General features: G+C 41.7%; 1 protein-coding gene across 5 annotated transcripts; it reads left to right on the top strand.

Moving 5' to 3' along the window:
- Positions 1–83: 83 nt before the first annotated feature.
- Positions 84–16287, top strand: LOC115107743 (tetratricopeptide repeat protein 13-like). 5 transcript variants are annotated; one of them, XM_029631351.2, is made up of 23 exons: positions 84–288; positions 969–1063; positions 1212–1287; positions 1386–1456; positions 1703–1768; positions 2030–2122; positions 2473–2589; positions 2683–2793; positions 2906–2988; positions 3135–3276; positions 7578–7752; positions 7886–8042; positions 8231–8361; positions 8643–8775; positions 8947–9039; positions 9175–9258; positions 9333–9417; positions 9674–9783; positions 11400–11535; positions 13822–13901; positions 14069–14147; positions 14258–14337; positions 14428–16287. In XM_029631351.2, the coding sequence occupies exons 1-23, from the start codon at positions 84–86 to the stop codon at positions 14540–14542; spliced, it is 2517 nt and encodes an 838-aa protein (XP_029487211.2). In that variant the 3' UTR covers positions 14543–16287. The 5 variants fall into 5 exon arrangements, 3 of the variants coding, with proteins under 3 accessions (XP_029487211.2, XP_029487212.1, XP_029487213.1); XM_029631352.2 differs by having other exon boundaries at positions 103–288; positions 9348–9417; XM_029631353.2 differs by lacking the exon at positions 7886–8042 and having other exon boundaries at positions 103–288; positions 8231–8365.
- The last annotated feature ends 1970 nt before the right edge of the window (positions 16288–18257 follow it).

Raw genomic sequence — 18257 nt, 5'->3', positions numbered from 1 at the left:
TTGGTCGGGAAATGTAGTCGTTTGCAGTTTGGCTAGCGGTTTGGGTCGAAAGGGGGCGTAGGTACCCGGGAACTACATTACCAATGCTCCCGCGCTCCTCATCTCACATGAAACACAACATGGCACCTGCTTGCCGGGGTGTTGTTGTGGTATGCCTCTCATTTCTGTATTTATCCCGTGCTATATTTTCCACTGAACACTTCTCTACACTTACTTTCTTTAATAGCGAACTGCATAAACATGGTTGCAGCTCCCCGTCAGAGTGGGAGGAATACGCAAGTGATTGCGGTAAGTTTTGCCACGTCCTCGTAACTCGCTGTGTAAATGTAGCTAGCTAGCAAAAGCTCTCTTTTTTCCGCACCCGTTGACAGGAGGTTGGCTACTGTACGAGCTAGCAAGCGAGGGATATTACCCGCTCTCGTAGAGGTTAGGGTTTGATGGTAAAGGTCAGGGTAGAATCAGAGGCTCCTCAACTGATACTTCAAGATTTAATAGTACTAATAATAGGTCCTCAGTTCCCCTAATAATACGGTGTTATGATGTCCTCACCTAAATACATTTTTTACACAATGTCAGCTAGTACATGCTGCGCGTCTTTCCTGCGCGTGAACGTAACCCAGAGCGCAACTCAAAGCACGCGGTTGTCTTGCTTGCACAGGTTCTGTATTGGAATGTGTAATCAATGTATTCAAATAAAATCTAATTACATTGCAACTGTGACTGAATCAAAAGATTTAGGATAATGAATTAAATATGAATGACTTTCCCACTGAATAATCACAAAGCTTGTAGTTAAGGCTTTTATGAATCAATCAACAATAAAATATGAGTATTTGATGTGACCAGTCCCTTCATTGCAGATCAGGTAAGAAGCCTGCAAATGTTTGATCCTTCTCTATCCCCATAATGACCAAGTTGGCAGCAGTCGGGTTGCTGTGTTGTGTCTGATGCTGTATATTTCCCCACAGAGTCCTCCATTCTACAGTTGGACAGCCCAGACTGTGAGGAAGGAAGCAACCCGCCATGCGAGTCTGTCTTCTCTCTCAACGCAGAGAAAATCCTGGTGAAATGCACAGAATTCACTAAGATCTCAATGCTTTTGCCTTGGCATTTTTGTTTGACTGACTCGTCATTGTAGTGGAATATGACCCTTTTGTTTTCACAGTGGAGACTGAATGTGTACCTAACTACAATGATCTTCTTTCAATCAGAGCCAAGCCAAATTGTTCATAGAGCAGAAAAGATTCCCGTTTGCAGTGGACAACCACAACACAAATGAGGAGCTTGGTAAGTTAATCCTGTAAGAGTTTGGCATGTGGAGTGCATGCTATACATTTCTGCTATCAATGCCCTTTTGCTTGACTCTCGTTTTCTTTTCATTGCAGCTATAGGATATGTTCTTATTGGCAATGGACTCTACGATGAGGCCATTAAACACTTCTCCTTGTTACTACAGGTTGGTTAACATTCATCGATGCATGAATTTCAACACACATCTGTAGATATGTCTTGGGCTGGCTTACTTGAGAGTTTGATTAATGCATATTATTTTATTTAGTCATATACATGAATAGTAGAGAGACACAGACTTAATTTACATTACATTACCTTTTCTCTTTCTCCTTGCTTTGAATATGTTGTGTGGTTTGCATTTGCAATAAAGGGCACATTTCTTATCAGTGTTTGTTGTGCTCTGGTGTAGGGGGATCCAGAGGTGGTCAGCGCCATCTACGGGAGAGGGATAGCATACGGGAAAAAGAGTCTGCAGGCAAGTGATCACATTCGCATGATACTGGAGTTCACAGAATATTGATACCAGAAGTTCTATTCAGTTAGCCAATATTTTCATTGTGACACATAAAAATCTAATCTGTGCAGCCTTTTGGTTATGAGAGTGCCTCCCCTGGGGACCCCAGTCAGCAGTTAGCATGTGTGCGTATCAGTGGATGTAATTGATAAAGGCTGAGAGTGGTGCTTTTTTGTCCTAGTGTGTCCAATGGAGGTGACACTCTCTTTTCTTCTATGGAAGGACATCAAGAATGCAGACTTGGCGCTGTTCGAGTTAAGCCGAGTTATCACTCTGGAGCCCAACCGTCCTGAGGTGTACGAACAGCGGGCAGAGGTGAGGATAATGCTAAGCCTGATATGGGTTAACCCTCTGTTGTGTTAGACCTTGTGTTAGGGTATTGGCTTTTTGGGGGGTTCACTATCATGCTTGAATTGTATTTCTCTTTGAATGGAGCAGGTTTCTATGTCACCACATGCAAAATTGTTACAAATGAGTGAGAGCGGTGGTATTCACTCAAACAGGCATTAAAAAAACTCTTCCACAGGAGGAAACCACTGTTGTATTAACAGTATGCCTTGACGTAGCCTAGTTACTAGAACATTGAACCCCCCCACACAAGTAAAATGATGGGAAAGTATATTAGCCTCTGACTTTCAAGTTTTACTTGTATAATGTGCTTGCAGATTCTTTCTCCTCTTGGAAGGATCAGTGAGGCTCTGAGTGATCTCTCCAAAGCCATCCAGCTCCAGCCCTCCGCCCGCCTCTACAGACACAGAGGAACTCTGCTCTTCATTTCCGAGGTCAGACTGGCAATGTATTCAAGTTTCTGATGAGTGTTGATATAGAGTTCAGTTCACACAGTGGGTTTATAGGCTTTTGTTTTCTCTAAATAGGATTATGTGGCAGCTATGGAGGATTTTCAACAGTCTTTGGATCTGAAGAAAAACCAGCCCATTGCCATGCTATACAGAGGTCTAACCTTCTTCCACAGAGGAATGCTCAAGGTATAGACATTTTTGTAGAAAACCATAGTTGCTTAACTTTGAGTACTGCCAGTATAACCAGTTTTTGGTTATATCCATGCACGTTTACGATACAGTTTTGTTTCCGATCCAGGAAGCCATTGAAACATTCAAGGAGGCCCTGAAATTAAAATCTGACTTCATAGATGCGTACAAAAGTCTCGGACAGGCCTACAGGTACAGTGGGGATGCTCTATGACTTGCTTTGGTTTCAACCAATGTGCCTCAAAGTTCGGGCCCTGAGTTCTTCCTAGTCAGGAAAAACTCAGGGCCTTTGCACTCATGGGCCAGTGCAGTGATTGATCCCTTTTGTGTGTCTGTAGGGAGCTGGGGGACTTTGAGGCAGCCATGGAGAGCTTCCAGAAAGCCCTGATGCTCAACCAGAACCACATCCAGTCTCTGCAGCTGAGAGGCATGATGCTATACCACCACGGCAGCCTCCAGGAGGCCATCGGCAACTTCAAGGTAATGGCCGTGTAACACACAGCTTCTTTCTCCTGACACAATCAGTCGACCACACATTACAAGTGATAACTAAAAATAGTTTTTATGTAGTTTAGTCTTAGTCATTTTGACCAAAATATCAAAGTTTTAGTCACATTATTGTAATTTGAATAATTATTTAGTCTAGTTATTGTCAAAAGGACAAAGACAGTGGGCCATTTTAGTCATATTTTAGTTACATCACATTTTTATTGCCTCATCAACCTATAGTAAACATAAATCACTGACTTCCATGTGCACAAACATAGCCTTGTCCTACCAACATATTTTTCTGCATAACATCCTATCACATGATTCTCTTTCCAACAGCCCAATTGGCAGCAGAACACATTACTCAGCAGCAGATTAAAAATCACATCTCTTGACAGGGCTCCAGATTAACATTTTCCTCTGGTGGCACTGGTGCCCCTAACTCTTTCAGTTGACTTGGTCGCACAAATTTTTTCCTGTGGCATCACACAATGGAACAAATTATGAATCACCTTATAAAGTCATTCACATTGCTTTAGACGGTGTAATAGACTACTGAGATGATAGGCTATTCAATAACTAAGTTGTTTCATCTAACATGTCCAAGCAGGAAGGCATGATTCAAGATATTTTGATGTGCAACCTAATCCAGTAATTGTCATGAATTGTGGGTTGACAATTAGGCATTGTTATATTTTACTGTTAAAATAGGGCTCCACAATATTCTGAATTTTGTGGTTCAATATAGATGAATTTGCCTACATCTTTATGTGTACTAATATCATAGGCTAATTTATTTTGGGGATAATTCACCACCCGAAGTGAACTCAAAACACACTACTAGTTGTCATGTACAATGGTGTAAAGCACTTACGTAAAAATACTTGAAAGTACTACTTAAGTCGTTTTTTGGGGTATCTGTACTTTATCTTTTTCTCAACTTTTACTTTTACTCCACTACATTCCTAAAGAAAATATTGTACTTTTTACTCCTTACATTTTCTTGACACCCAAAAGTACTCGTTACATTTTGAATGCTTAGCAGGACAGGAATGTGTGTTATGTAGGCCACACTCTGACTGTCATCACCTTCCATATCCCCTATCTGTCTCCATGGTGGCCTATTTGCCTACTGTCCCATCGGCAGCCCCTCTGTGGTGACTCCGTAGGCCTCATGCATTGATGTGGCCTTACTTTGACGGCTACTACCAGGATGGCAGTTAGCCTAGCGGATAGGAGTGTTGGGCCAGTTACTGAAATCTGCCGATATGCCCTTGAGCAAGGTACTTAACCTTAATTCACCTTTTTTATAATGGCTGACCATGCCGTGACCCCACTCTCCGAGGGTGTCTTGGGGAGTTGGGATATGCAAAAAACACCAATATAGGCAACCACCAAATGAATATTATTATTAACTCTAATTGCTCCTGTAAGTTGCTCTGGATAAGAGTGTCTGTTAAATGACAAAAATGTATACACTACCGGTCAAATTTAGAACACCAACTCATTCACAGGTTTTTCTTTATTTTTACTATTTTCTACATTTGTAGAATAATAGTGAAAACATCAAAACTATGAAATAACACATGGAAACATGTAGTAACCAAAAAAGTGTTAAACAAATTAAAATATATTTTAGATTCTTCAAAGTAGCCACCCTTTGCCTTGATGACAGCTTTGCACACTCTTGGCATTCTCTCAACCAGCTTCATGAGATGGAATGCAATTCAATTAACAGTTGTGCCTTCTTAAAAATTAATTTGTGGAAATTCTTTCCTTCTTAATGCATTTGAGTCAATCAGTTGTGTTGTGACAAGGTAGGGGTGGTATACAGAAGCCCTATTTGGTAAAAGACCAAGTCCATATTATGGCAAGAATTCAAATAAGCAAAGGAAACGACAGTCCATCATTACTTTAACTTCTCTAGGGTAGGGGGCAGCATTCGTAATTTTGGATGAAAAGCATACCCAAATTAAACGGCTTGCTACTCGGGCCCAGGAGATATGACATGTATATTGGATAGAAAACACTCTAAAGTTTCCAAAACTGTTAAAATAGTGTCTGTGAGTATAACAGAACTGATTTGGCAGGTGAAAACCTGAGAAAAACTACTGCCTGATTGGATTCAATGCCATTACTATTCAATGCCATTACTTCTATTCAATGCCATTACAGTATCCATTGACTTAGGACTCAAATTGCAGTTCCTATGCCTTCCACTAGATGTCAACAGTCTTTAGAAATTGTTTCAGGCTTGTATTCTGATAAATGAGAGAGTGAGACCAGTCTGAATGAGTGGACCCTACCGTGTCACAGAGCTTTTTCATGTGCAGTCCAGAGAGAGTGCCTTTCTTGTTTACATTTTATATTGACAACGTTATTGTCCGGTTGAAATATTATATATCATTTAGGCTAAAAGCAACCTGAGGTTTGAATATAAAGATCGTTTGACATGTTTGTATGAACTTTACGGATACAATTTGGATTTTTTTGTCTGCCTTTTTTGACTGCTTTTGAGCCTGTGGAATACTGAAGAAAACGCGCAAACAAAACTGAGGTTTTTGGATATAAAGAGACTTTATCGAACAAAAGGAACATTTATTGAGTAAATGAATATCTTCTGAGTGCCACTATATGAAGATCATCAAAGGTAAGGGATTAATTTGATCTCTTTCTGACTTGTGTAACTTCTATTTAGCTGGTTACTGTTTGTAATGATTTGTCTGCTGGGCTATGTTCTCAAATAATCTTAAAGTATGCTTTTGCCGTAAAGCATTTTTTAAATCTGACACCGTGGTTGGATTCACAAGAAGTTCATATTTTACATAGGTTTAAAGATTTTTTTGTTTTCTGAATTTTTATGAGTATTTCTGTATTTGGCGCTCTGCAATCTCACTGGATGTTGGCCAGGTGGGACGCTAGCGTTCCACATACCCTAGAGAGGTTAATTTATTTATCAGTTATTTTACCAGGTAAGTTGACTGAGAACACGTTCTCATTTGCAGCAATGACCTGGGGAATAGTTACAGGGGAGAGGAGGGGGATGAATGAGCCAATTGTAAACTGGGGATTATTAGGTGACCGTGATGGTTTGAGGGCCAGATTGGGAATTTAGCCAGGACACCAGGGTTAATACCCCTACTCTTACGATAAGTGCCATGGGCTCTTTAATGACCTCAGAGAGTCAGGACACCCGTTTAACGTCCCATCCGAAAGACGGCACCCTACACAGGGCATTGGGATATTTGTTTAGACCAGAGGAAAGAGTGCCTCCTACTGGCCCTCCAACACCACTTCCAGCAGCATCTGGTCTCCCATCCAGGAACTGACCAGGACAACCATGCTTAGCTTCAGAAGCAAGCCAGCAGTGGTATGCTGCTGGTTCTAAGACATGAAGGTCAGCCAATACGGAACATTTCAAGAACTTTGAACGTTTCTTCAAGTGCAATCGCAAAAACCATCAAGCGCTATGATGAAACTGGCTCTCATGAGGACTGCTACAGGAAGACCCAGAGTTACCTCTGCTGCAGAGGATAAGTTCATTATAGTTACCAGCCTCAGAAATTGCAGTCCAAATAAATGCCTCACAGAGTTCAAGTACACACATCTCAACATCAATTGTTCAGAGGAAACTGTGTGAATCAGGCCTTCATGGTCAAATTACTGCTGACCCACTGGAATTGTGATACAGTGAATTATAAGTGAAATAATCTGTAAACAATTAAAAAATGACTTGTGTCATGCACAAAGTAGATGTCATAACCGACTTGCCAAAACTAGTTTGTTAACAAGAAATTTGTGGAGTGTTTGAAAAATGAGTTTTAATGACTCCAACCCAAGTGTATGTCAACTTTCGACTTCAAGTGTGTGTGTGATGAGGCGTCACTGCAGTACCTGATTCGAATCCAGGCTGTATTACATCCGGCCGTGACTGGGAGTCCCATATGGCGGCGCACAATTGGTCCGGGTTTGGCCGGGGTAGACCATCATTGTAAATAAGAATTTGTTCTTAACTGACTTGCCTAGTTAAATAAAACACATCAGCTAACAGGACCGTGTCACGTGCTTCCCACACTACCTGTGGAGAATGTGGTTTGGTGGGGTCATGATTAATCAGTCTAGAGCCGTCACCCGCAGGCCGTTCACACAGTCATCAGCGATCTGCAGTAATATCCACTTTGAGTCAGAATTGTATGTGTGAATTTGAGGTTCCCTCCCTTTTTTTGTTATTACACCTATGTGCGTCATTGGACTTGATGTGCAACACTTTCATGTTGAATTGTGTTTTGCAGAGATGTCTACAGCTGGAGCCCTACAACGAGGTATGTCAGTACATGAAGGGTCTGAGCCACGTGGCTATGGGGCAGTTCTATGAAGGCATCAAGGCTCAGACGAAAGTCATGTTGAACGACCCTCTGCTGGGCCAGAAAGCAAGCTCGGAGTATCTCAAAGTGAAATACCTCAGAGGTGAGTGCAGCATTCATGACCTCTCAGCTAACATTTCAACCTGAAGCTGAATGTTTTATCTTTGATCGTTTCTTGCCTCTGGAGATTGATGGTTTGAATCTCTCATGCCCCCCCCCCCCCCCCCCACACACAGAATACTCTCGCTACTTGCACTCACATCTTGACATACCTGTGGCAGAATACAATGTTGATCAGGATCTTCCAGGAAACTTCAAAAACCACTGGGCAAAAAACCTCCCTTTTCTAATAGAAGACTATGAGGAGCAGCCAGGACTGCAGCCTCATATTAAGTGAGTTCTAAGGGATATAAACCTGCTTCTGACTGAACACAGTTCTATATATTCTGCCAGCATTGCGGTATAGGCCAACTGATAAGTTATAGAGTAGGCTCAGTTACTGTAGTTGACATGGACCTACTGAGTGTTTGTGCTATTCAACCCATTTGTAACTGATCTTGTTTCATGCCTTGTCATTGTAGGGATGTTCTACCTCAGAACTTTGAAAGCTACAACACTGAAGTTCAGAAGCTCATTTGCACAGCTGATCACCTTGGTGCACTTATGCAATACAATACACCAGGATTTCTTCCAAATCACAGAATACACAGAGGTGGGTGAGTCACCTAGACACATTAGAATTCATACTAAAATCTGTTGTCCTCTTGTGTACCTTCTCGGCTGAAATCAGATTAAGTAACTCTATAACTTTAATGTACTAGTATCAGCCCTGAACTTGTTAAAAAACCCTATGCATGCTGGTATGAAAGTTGTTGTTTTTTCTTTCTGGAATACGTCATCTCTGACCCCATCCTATGTCTTAAGTCCGGTAGCTCCATAACAGTATATTTCAAAGTTCTGGAATGTAACATGTTCTGTGTTTCACTTCAAAAGCTATGGGTCTGGCGACCCTAGAGGTCATGCAGGCTATGCAGCGCACCTGGAGCAACTCAAAGGTGCGAGTCAATGGCAAAACCAGGCAGATGCAGTGGAGAGACATGTTCGATATAGCTGTCAAATGGAGGAGGTGAGGTTTGGTTGTGAGACTGTTTGAGAAAGTTACTATACAATAACGTTATTACAACAATGCACATCTGCAGTATCGATCAACACCCTGTCTGCAGTTTCTTTATTGTCAGTCTGTGAGGTTTGATACATGTTTCATGTCAAGTCATTTTGTTGTTCTGTCCCTGTGAAGGATCGCTGATCCAGACCAGCCTGTTCTTTGGCTGGACCAGATGCCTGCCAGAAGTCTCAGCCGAGGGTTCAATAACCATATCAACCTCATCAGGTAACCTAAAGGAAAATGACATATCATCTCAAAGATAGATTTACACAGAGACTAACAGATAACAAACTGTAGAGTCAAGTTGTATTTTTAGATATCCCTTTTGATAATGTGGTTTTCCTGTTTTTTGCCTCACAGAGGACAGATCATCAACATAAGATACTTGGCGTATTTTGAGAAAATACTCAACTTCATCAAAGATCGAATATTGGTTTACCATGGGTGGGTCTTTTAAAGAAAATACAGATGGCTTTCTATTGGAGAAATATCTTGGCTTACTTATGCATTGTCCTCAGGGCATACAACCCAAGAGGCCTACTGGAAGTCAGACTAGCACTGGAAAATGTGGACAAGGTGGAAGACCTTCTCCCCATAATGAAGGTAGTAATAAGGAACAACACCCAGATAAGAAAATATTGACTCCTCGAAATAGTATAATATAGTGTTTTCAGATTCTGGACCCAGGGGGCATAGCTCTGAGGCCTGATATATTCATGGACATATAGGTCCTAGGAACGACTAAGTGGGGTGTGCTAGATACGATATAATGTGCTAAAAGGTCTATTGCAAAAACATCCAAATTGAGATATCAACTTGGCATGAGATTCACAACTGTCTTTTCATTTTTATCCTGAAGCAGTTTAACGGTAAAACAAGGGATGGCTTCACAGTGAACTCCAAAGTGCCTAGTCTAAAAGATCCCGGGAAAGAATATGATGGCTTCACGATCACCATAACAGGAGACAGGTCAGTTTATTTCATTCTAATAAATTAATAACGAACTCCTCTCTTGACATTATAGTTTCCATCAGTGGTTTGCCTAAGCTTTTCCAATCGTACAGAAATTTGAGACACATTTTCTCATCACTAAACATAATTTAACGTGGATAAACATCACGGTTTATTATGTCAACTCAGCTCAGTTGAAAGCAGTTAAGTACTTCAATGCATTGTATATTTTTGTTCATTCGAATTCAGCGCTCAGGGGTTTCTGTTAGGGAACCTCTATGGATTTCACATGACTGGGAATACAGATATGCATCTGTCGGTCACAGATACCGTTAAAGAAAAGGTAGGGGCATAGATCAGAAAACCAGTCAGTATCTGGTGAGTCCACCATTTGCCTCATGCAGAGCTACATTTCCTTTGCATGAAGTTGATTGTGGCCTGTGGAATGTTTTCTCACTACTCTTCAATGGCTGTGTGATGTTGCTGGATATTGTCGGGAACCAGAACACGCTATCGTGCACGTCGATCCAGAGTATCCCAAACATGCTCAATGCGTGACATGTCTAGTAAGTATGTGGACCATGGAAGAACTGGGATATTTTCAGCTTCCAGGAATTGTGTACAGATACTTGCGACATGGGGCTGTGCATTATTATGTTGAAACATGAGGTGATGGCAGCTGATGAATGGCACGACAATGGGCCTCAGGACCTCGTCACAGTATTTCTGTGCATTCAAATTGCCATCGCTAAAATGCAATTGTGCTCATTGTCCGTAGCTTATGCCTGCCCATACCATAACCCCACCGCCCCCATGGGGCACTCTGTTCACATCGTTGACATCAGCAAACCCACAGTTTCATCAGCTGTCTGGGTGGCTGGCCTCAGACGATCTCGAAGGTGAAGAAGCCGCATGTGGAGGTCCTGGGCTGGAGTGGTTACACGTGCTATGCGGTTGTGAGGCCGGTTGGACGTACTGCCGAATTATCTAAAATTACATTGGAGGCGGCTTATGGTAGAGAAATGAACATTACATTACTTGGCAACAGCTCTGGTAGACATTCATGCAGTCAGCATGCCAATTACACGCTCCCTTAACTTGAGACATCTGTGGCATTGTGTTGTGTGACAACTTCACATTTTAGAGTGGCCTTTTATTGTCCCCAGCGCAAGGTGCACCTGTGTAATGATCATGCCATTTAATCCACTTCTTGATTTGCCACACCTGTTATGTGGATGGATTATTTTAGCAAAGGATAAATGCTCACTAACGGATGTGACATTTGTGCACAAAATTTGAGAGAAATAAGCTTTTTGTTGGATGGAAAATTTCTGGATTTTTTTTATTTCAGCTCATGAAACATGGGACTGACATTTTTTCCTGTTGCGTTTTATATTTTTGATCAGTATTGAAACAGCCAATACCCTATTTGAACCTATTGAATTCTTTGTCATTCAGTTCGGACTTGAAATACAAAGCTTGAAATATGATTCAGCTTGTTATTCTACCTCTAACCCTACAGCTTTCACCAAAGTGTGCCTCATCTGTCCCATGATGAATGTTGATGTATGTACAGTTGATGTCCATAGAGACCAAGGTGTTTGTTCAGACGGTGTGTATTTGTGTTACCTTAGAGTGGGGAACATGCTGTTCTCAGTGGAGACCCAGACCACAGAGGAGCGCACTCAGCAGTACCAGTCTGAGATTGAGTCCATCTACAAAGACCTGACTGCCAAAGGCAAGGCTCTAATGCTGTCCACTGAACTTGGGGTATACTCTCTCTCTCTTCCCCTCTCTTCTTCACTATTCCCTCTGTTTTATTTTCTATGACTGTCAGTGTTTGCTTCCAGTTGTGCGATTTTTTTAAATGCCATCTCAACAATCTGATCCATACTGTTGCTTTCCTATCTGATGTAACGCACATGTTTTTCTATTTTCTATTGTCGTGTTGATAGATTTATTCTCTACCACTGAAAATGTGGAGCAGTTTGTTTCATATGAGGCTACCTAACCTGTTAAAGGGAAAATCCACTCAAAAACATATATAAACTCAGCAACAACAAAAAAACTTTCCTTTTTCTGGAACCTGTCTTTCAAAGATAATTCGTAAAAATCCAAATAACTTCACAGATCTTCATTGTAAAGGGTTTAAACACTGTTTTCCCATGCTTGATCAATGACCCATAAACAATTAATGACCTTTCTACTGACTCTGGAAAAACACCAAAAGAAAGATGCCCAGGATCCCTGCTCATTTGCGTGAACGTGCCTTAGGCAATTTTTTTTCTCACTTTTATTTAAACAGGTAGGCTAGTTGAGAACAAGTTCTCATTTACAACTGCGACCTGGCAAAGATAAAGCAAAGCAGTGCAACACAAACAACAACACAGAGTTACACATGGTATAAACAAACATACAGTAGAAAAAGTGTATATGCAGTGTGTGAAAATTAGGTAGGATAACGGATGTAAGGCAATAAATAGGCCATAGTGGCAAAATAATTGTATAGCAATTAAACACTGGAGTGATAGATATGCAGAAGATGAGTGTACAAGTAGAGATACTGGGGTGCAAAGGAGCAAAAATAGATAACAGTATGGGGATGAGGTAGTTAGGCTATGTATAGGTGCAGTAATCTGTGAGCTGCTCTGACAGCTGGTGCTTAAAGCTAGTGAGGGAGATGTGAGTCTCCAACTTCAGTACGTTTTTTTACAGTTCCTTCCAGTTATTGGCAGCAGAGAACTGGAAGGAAAGGTGGCCGATAGGAATTGGCTTTGGGGGTGACCACTGACATATACCTGCTGGAGCGCGTGCTACGGGTGGGTGCTGCTATGGTGACCAGTGAGCTGAGATAAGGTGGGGCTTTACCTAGTAAAGACTTATAGATGACCTGGAGCCAGTGGGTTTGGCGACGAATATGAAGCGAGGGCCAGCCAACGAGAGCATATAGGTCGCAATGGTGGGTAGTATATGGGGCTTTGGTGACAAAACGGATGGCACTGTGATAGACTGCATCCAATTTGCTGAGTAGAGTGTTGGAGGCTATTTTGTAAATGACATCGCCAAAGTCGAGGACCTGTAGGATCGTCTGTTTTTTACAAGGCTATGTTTGCAAGGAGGCATGAGGACTGCAGATGTGGCCAGCACAATAAATTGCAATGTCCGTACTGTGACATGCCTAAGACAGCGCTACAGGGAGACCGGATGAACAGCTGATCGTCCTCGCAGTGGCAGACCACGTGTAACAACACCTGCACAGGATCGGTACATCCGAACATCACACCTGCGGGACAGGTACAGGATGGCAACAACAACTGCCCGAGTTACACCAGGAATGCACAATCCCTCCATCAGTGCTCATACTGTCCGCAATAGGCTGAGAGAGGCTGGACTGAGGGCTTGTAGGCCTGTTGTAAGGCAGGTCCTCACCAGACATCACCGGCAATAACGTTGCCTATGGGCACAAACCCACCATTGCTGGACCAGACAGGACTGGTAAAAAGTGCTCTTCACTGACGAGCTGCGGTTTTGTCTCACCAGGAGTGATGGTCGGATTCGTGTTCAGTGCGAAGGACTGAGCGTTAAACTGAGGCCTGTACTCTTGACTATTCTACCGATCAATTTGGAGGTGGAGGGTCTGTCATGGTCTGGGGCGGTGTGTCACAGCATCATCGGACTGAGCTTGTTGTCATTGCAGACAATCTCAACGCTGTGCGTTAAAGGAGTCTTTCCTCACGTTAAAAGAAGTCCTCCTCCCTCATGTGGTACCCTTCCTGCAGACTCATCCTGACATGACCCTCTAGTATGACAATGCCACCAGCCGTTCTGTGCGCGATTTCCTGCAAGACAGGAATGTCCGTGTTCTGCCATAGCCAGCGAAGAGCCCGCATCTCAATCCCATTGAGTCCCAAAGTTTTGGAAGTCAGCGGTCAAGCCTTCAAGATATTCGACTTTCAAGAAGCAATGTGTCACTGGCCACATCATCATTGTGTAATGATATTACCTCTAAGTGGACCCTGTAGCATGAATTGTGGTGTTTTTGTTTCTATCTTTCAGGATGCAGATGCAGTGTGTAATTTAATCCTCTCCTTGGTTTACTACTTCTGTAACCTTATGCCCCTCTCCAGAGGGTCCAGGTAAGTTTTGTCCAAATCATATTTTCTGCTAACCATCAATACATGTTAAGGCATGTGCTTCTCTTGAATGGTGATTTCATTTTGTGAAGCGGTTTTTAGTTATGAAATCAGTCCCATTTCCCCCCCAATTTTTTTGTTTGTTGTTGTCTCTATTTCCCTTTTTTCAGTGTTGTGGCATACTCTGTTGTCATGGGAGCACTGATGGCCAGTGGAAAGGAGGTGATGGGCAGAATCCCCAAAGGGAAGGTAATAGTGGCGTTTTGCTCTACTTTACACTACTTCATTCTAATACGTTACATTTCCCAGTGGTGGTATCAATGTGCTTGGTTTAAGTATTTTTCTTGTTTTTTTTTCAGTTGGTTGATTTTGAAGCCATGACAACACACAGTCCTGACAGCTTTAGTAAAACAGCTAAAAACTGGATGAATTTAAAGAGGTGAGTAGCTCGGTGTGCCCACTGTTATCAACTTTAACCACATCATAAGTTGGCCAATTATTGTGTTGATAACCTTGTTTTTTACCTCAGCCTACCATTGTGGTACCAGAGTCTTCCATCGGTAGCAGAAACGTTCCAGACGACTAGAACCATGATAGAGGTCCTCAACACGGACTCGACATCACACTGTCCAAAGAAGTCCTAACACCACTTATCCTGATGAGAAGAAGGGCCACTTTCCCTGTCCACTCTCTCTGCTCATAGTCTCTCCGGCCAAGCTCAACCCCCAAAGCACAACGTCTGTCTAAACATGATTTATGGGAACTCCATGTTGTTCAGATATGTATGCAATACCAGCAAAACCCTAGTAGGGTCTAGTATGTAAAAGCTAAGAAGCATAATTGATTTGAATGGGAGGTAATCTCGATTGTGATTGGCTCTAAAATTCTAACTATTTTCTTTTTAAAAACTCTGTCTATAAGCAGAGAAAGTGGGGGAGGAGATTCTAAGATATAAACTTTCCTTCAGGGCTATTCTATTCCACTTGGGATACTTGAACATTTTAGAAAACTCAAGCAATCTTTTTATTTAGTCTTGTCGATGGTGCGATTGTGGAGAATGTCACTCTTTGGCATTGCCTTTTTTAGTAATTTATTTTAACTTGACCAATAAAGGGCATGAGGCAGGGTTGGTTTTAGGTTAGGTCAAACTTGTTTTGGGGAAAGCACACAATAGTCCTCTGGTCTTATTTTGAGACATCTGTTTCTGTCTTGTTGCTGTTTATTTGTTCCTTAAAATGTTTTTAAATCATTAATAATGGTATATAATGGTCTTACCCACACACAACATTTTAACAAATGTTCAGGGATACATTAAGGGGAGTTTGTTCAACTGCTCTGAAGAACATCTTCATGTGAGGACAAGCTTTGGTGTTCAGTTTGTATGTTCCCCACTTACCCTTAAAATTAAACCTCTTCAGGATCGGACCCTTTTTTTAAAAAATTTTCGCCTGAAATGACATACCCAAATCTAACTGACTGTAACTCAGGCCCTGAAGCAAGGATATGCATATTCCTGGTACCTTTTGAAAGGAAAAACTTTGACGTTTTTGAAAATGTGAAATGAATGTAGGAGAATATAACACAATAGATCTGGTAAAAGATAATACAAAGAATGTTTTGTATTATTTGAAATGCAAGAGAAAGGCCATCATGTATTATTCCAGCCCAGCTGCAATGTAGATTTTGGCCCCTAGATAACAGCAGTGTATGTGCAAAGTTTTAGATTGATCCAATGAACCATTGCATTTCTGTTAATTTTTGTATCAAGACTGCCAAAATGTGCCTAATTGGTTTATTAATAACTTTTCATGTTCAAAACTGTGCACTCTCCTCAAACAATAGCATGGTATTCTTTCACTGTAATATCTACTGTAAATTGGACAGTGCAGTTAGATTAACAAGAATTTAAGCTTTCTGACAATATCAGAATGTCTATGTCCTGGGAAATGTTCTTGTTACTTACAACCTCATGCTAATTGCATTAGCCTACGTTAGCTCAATGTCCCGCAGGGGACCCACCAATCATGAATAAGTTTGTGAATGACAGAATAAATTATGCATTGCCTGCCTGAGTCCTTACGTAATGAGCTCCAGAGGATTAAAAGAAATAACCAACAACAATTTTCAGTTCTCTGCTTAACTTTATTTCATTTTTTGGCAGAACTGTTTTATCATAATGTTTCCAAATCAATGTTAGTGCTGAATGGCTGGAAGATTTGTTTTAATCTTCTTTTTTTGCACTGGGTGAATTGGCTATGTTTATTGAAGCGCTATGGTGGATTTTTAAGCATATGTCCCAGCTTTGAAGTTTAAACTTGAAGGAAAGAAATCTGTGGAGATTTTAGGGAATTGGGATGTTCAATGGTCAATACAATTGGTTGACAAATGAGTTGTTTGTTTCTTGTTATTTCAATTCAACCAGGAGTGATACTGAGAGGGTTATCTAAAGTTATACCAGATCACCCACTAAGACATTAATTCATGAGCTTTCTTACTACCCCTTTCAAACACACCTTGCTTGTACTTTCATTCAGGTCAGCAGATGTCGCACAAGTGCTCCTAAATACTGTAAACCACCATGACTTTATCCAAATCATGTGATGTTTCTGATAAGCCAAATAGGATATGGTTTGCTTGCTAACAGTACAGTTGCAGCTAACACTAATGTTTCTGTTTTGCTGGAGGAGGCTGACAGTTCTCAGAGATGGCTGAAGATATCACTGAGGCAGGGGATACTCTTATTTATGGCTTAACAGGCTTGTATACTATGGGAAGTAATCTACTCGAAAATGGCAAGAAAGAAGCAGCGGTTACAGTATACTACTGATATTTCTGTAGCTATCTTGTGGCGCTAGCTACTGTCGCATATAACCTATGCAGTAGTGATGGGTCGTTCTCGAACGAGTCGGCTCTAAGAGCCGGCTCACATATCAGGAGAGCCTAACTATTTATAAAAATATGCAAAAAATAATTTATGAATAAGCAAAAGATTAAAATGAATATAATTAACTAATTCAAAGAACAAAAATTAAAATATATGCCTAAATGCTCAAGCGCACGCACATTCGTTCTGACTGTCTGCTCAGACTAACAGCCTCTCCTGTTGTTCCTGTCAATCAGACACGCAGTCTCAACCAATGAACCAAAGATGTGTGAGGGAGGGCCGAGCAAACTGTGGCAAGAAAGAAGCAGCGGTTACAGTATGCTACTGATATTTCTGTAGCTATCTTGGCTAAAATAATTGCCAGCCATTTTCGATTGTGGAGGACCGAGGTTTTAGAAATTATAGCAATAGTCTAAGTCCAATGTACACAATTCTAAGCAGGAAAACACTTTCAAAATCACTTATTCCACAACTGTATGAGAGCACACAGGCTTCAGTGCGGGAAAGAGTCCAAAAAGCTACTGCAGTTTGCCTTACCACTGACAGCTGGACATCAAGGGTAACCACTTCTTACATGTTGATTACATGTCACTTCATTGAAGATCTTTCGATGTCAAGCTGTCTTCTGGACTGCTTTGAGTTCAGTGACAGACACACCTCAGAGAACTTGGCAGAGGAACTGTTGAGAGTGGCCTGAGAATGGCAAGTAGATGGAAAAGTGGTCTGTTGTGTTAGTGACAATGCAGCTAACATAACCAAAGCCATGAAAATGTTCAAATGGACCCATCATCCATGTCTTGCCCAGACAATCAACCTGATTGTAAGAGATGCTCTGAAGGTGATGAAGCCCACTGTGGACAAAGTGAAAGTAGCTGTGGAATACTTCCACAGGAGCACACTAGGTGCTGAAAAACTAAAGTCTACACAACGCCAGATGGGGATGCCTGAGCTGAGGCCTAAACAAGACGGCCTTGTTCTTCCACCAGCTCAGAGGATCTACAGATCCTCGAAATAGGATTGGACCTCCATTATGGCATCTGCTGAGGGATTCCTTCGTGCTGCATCCCCAGTTGCTCTCTCGTCAAACAGCAGACGTTTGTGGCACTACTGCTGGTGCTTCTGCACCATCTGATCCCTCTTCTTCCTGTTGCCCTGGTGCCTGAGCCAGCTGACTGCTGGGGCTGTCCCTCCCTGCTGCTGAGGTTATTCTTTGAAGAGCATCAATCGCTCTGGCATCACTGACCTACCCACGGCTCACTAAAGTCATGACAGGGAGACTCTACATAGTGGCCACATCCGTTCCCTCAGAGGGTCTTCTCGAAAACGGGACAAATAATTACTGAGAGAAGAAACTGCATCAGCCCCTTGAAAGTGAGGCAGCTTGCATTTCTTAATGCAAATCTCTCATAAAAGCAAAATATGGTCAGCATTGCTGTGTGCTGCTGGTTATAACATGGCAATACAAAAGAGAGAGA

This window comes from Oncorhynchus nerka, linkage group LG24, assembly GCF_034236695.1.
Source record: "Oncorhynchus nerka isolate Pitt River linkage group LG24, Oner_Uvic_2.0, whole genome shotgun sequence".
Classification (NCBI taxonomy): domain Eukaryota; kingdom Metazoa; phylum Chordata; class Actinopteri; order Salmoniformes; family Salmonidae; genus Oncorhynchus; species Oncorhynchus nerka.
Note: the sequence above shows the minus strand (reverse complement) of the source record. Positions and strands in the feature narration are given on the sequence as shown.

Excerpts from the sequence above, each read along its gene's own strand:
- LOC115107743 (XM_029631351.2), top strand. The coding sequence starts at position 84 with ATGCTCCCGCGCTCCTCATCTCACATGAAACACAACATGGCACCTGCT. Across the intron at positions 8,776-8,946 it reads ATAGCTGTCAAATGGAGGAG|GATCGCTGATCCAGACCAGC; the intron begins GTGAGGTTTGGT and ends GTCCCTGTGAAG. Across the intron at positions 9,040-9,174 it reads AACCATATCAACCTCATCAG|AGGACAGATCATCAACATAA; the intron begins GTAACCTAAAGG and ends TTTGCCTCACAG.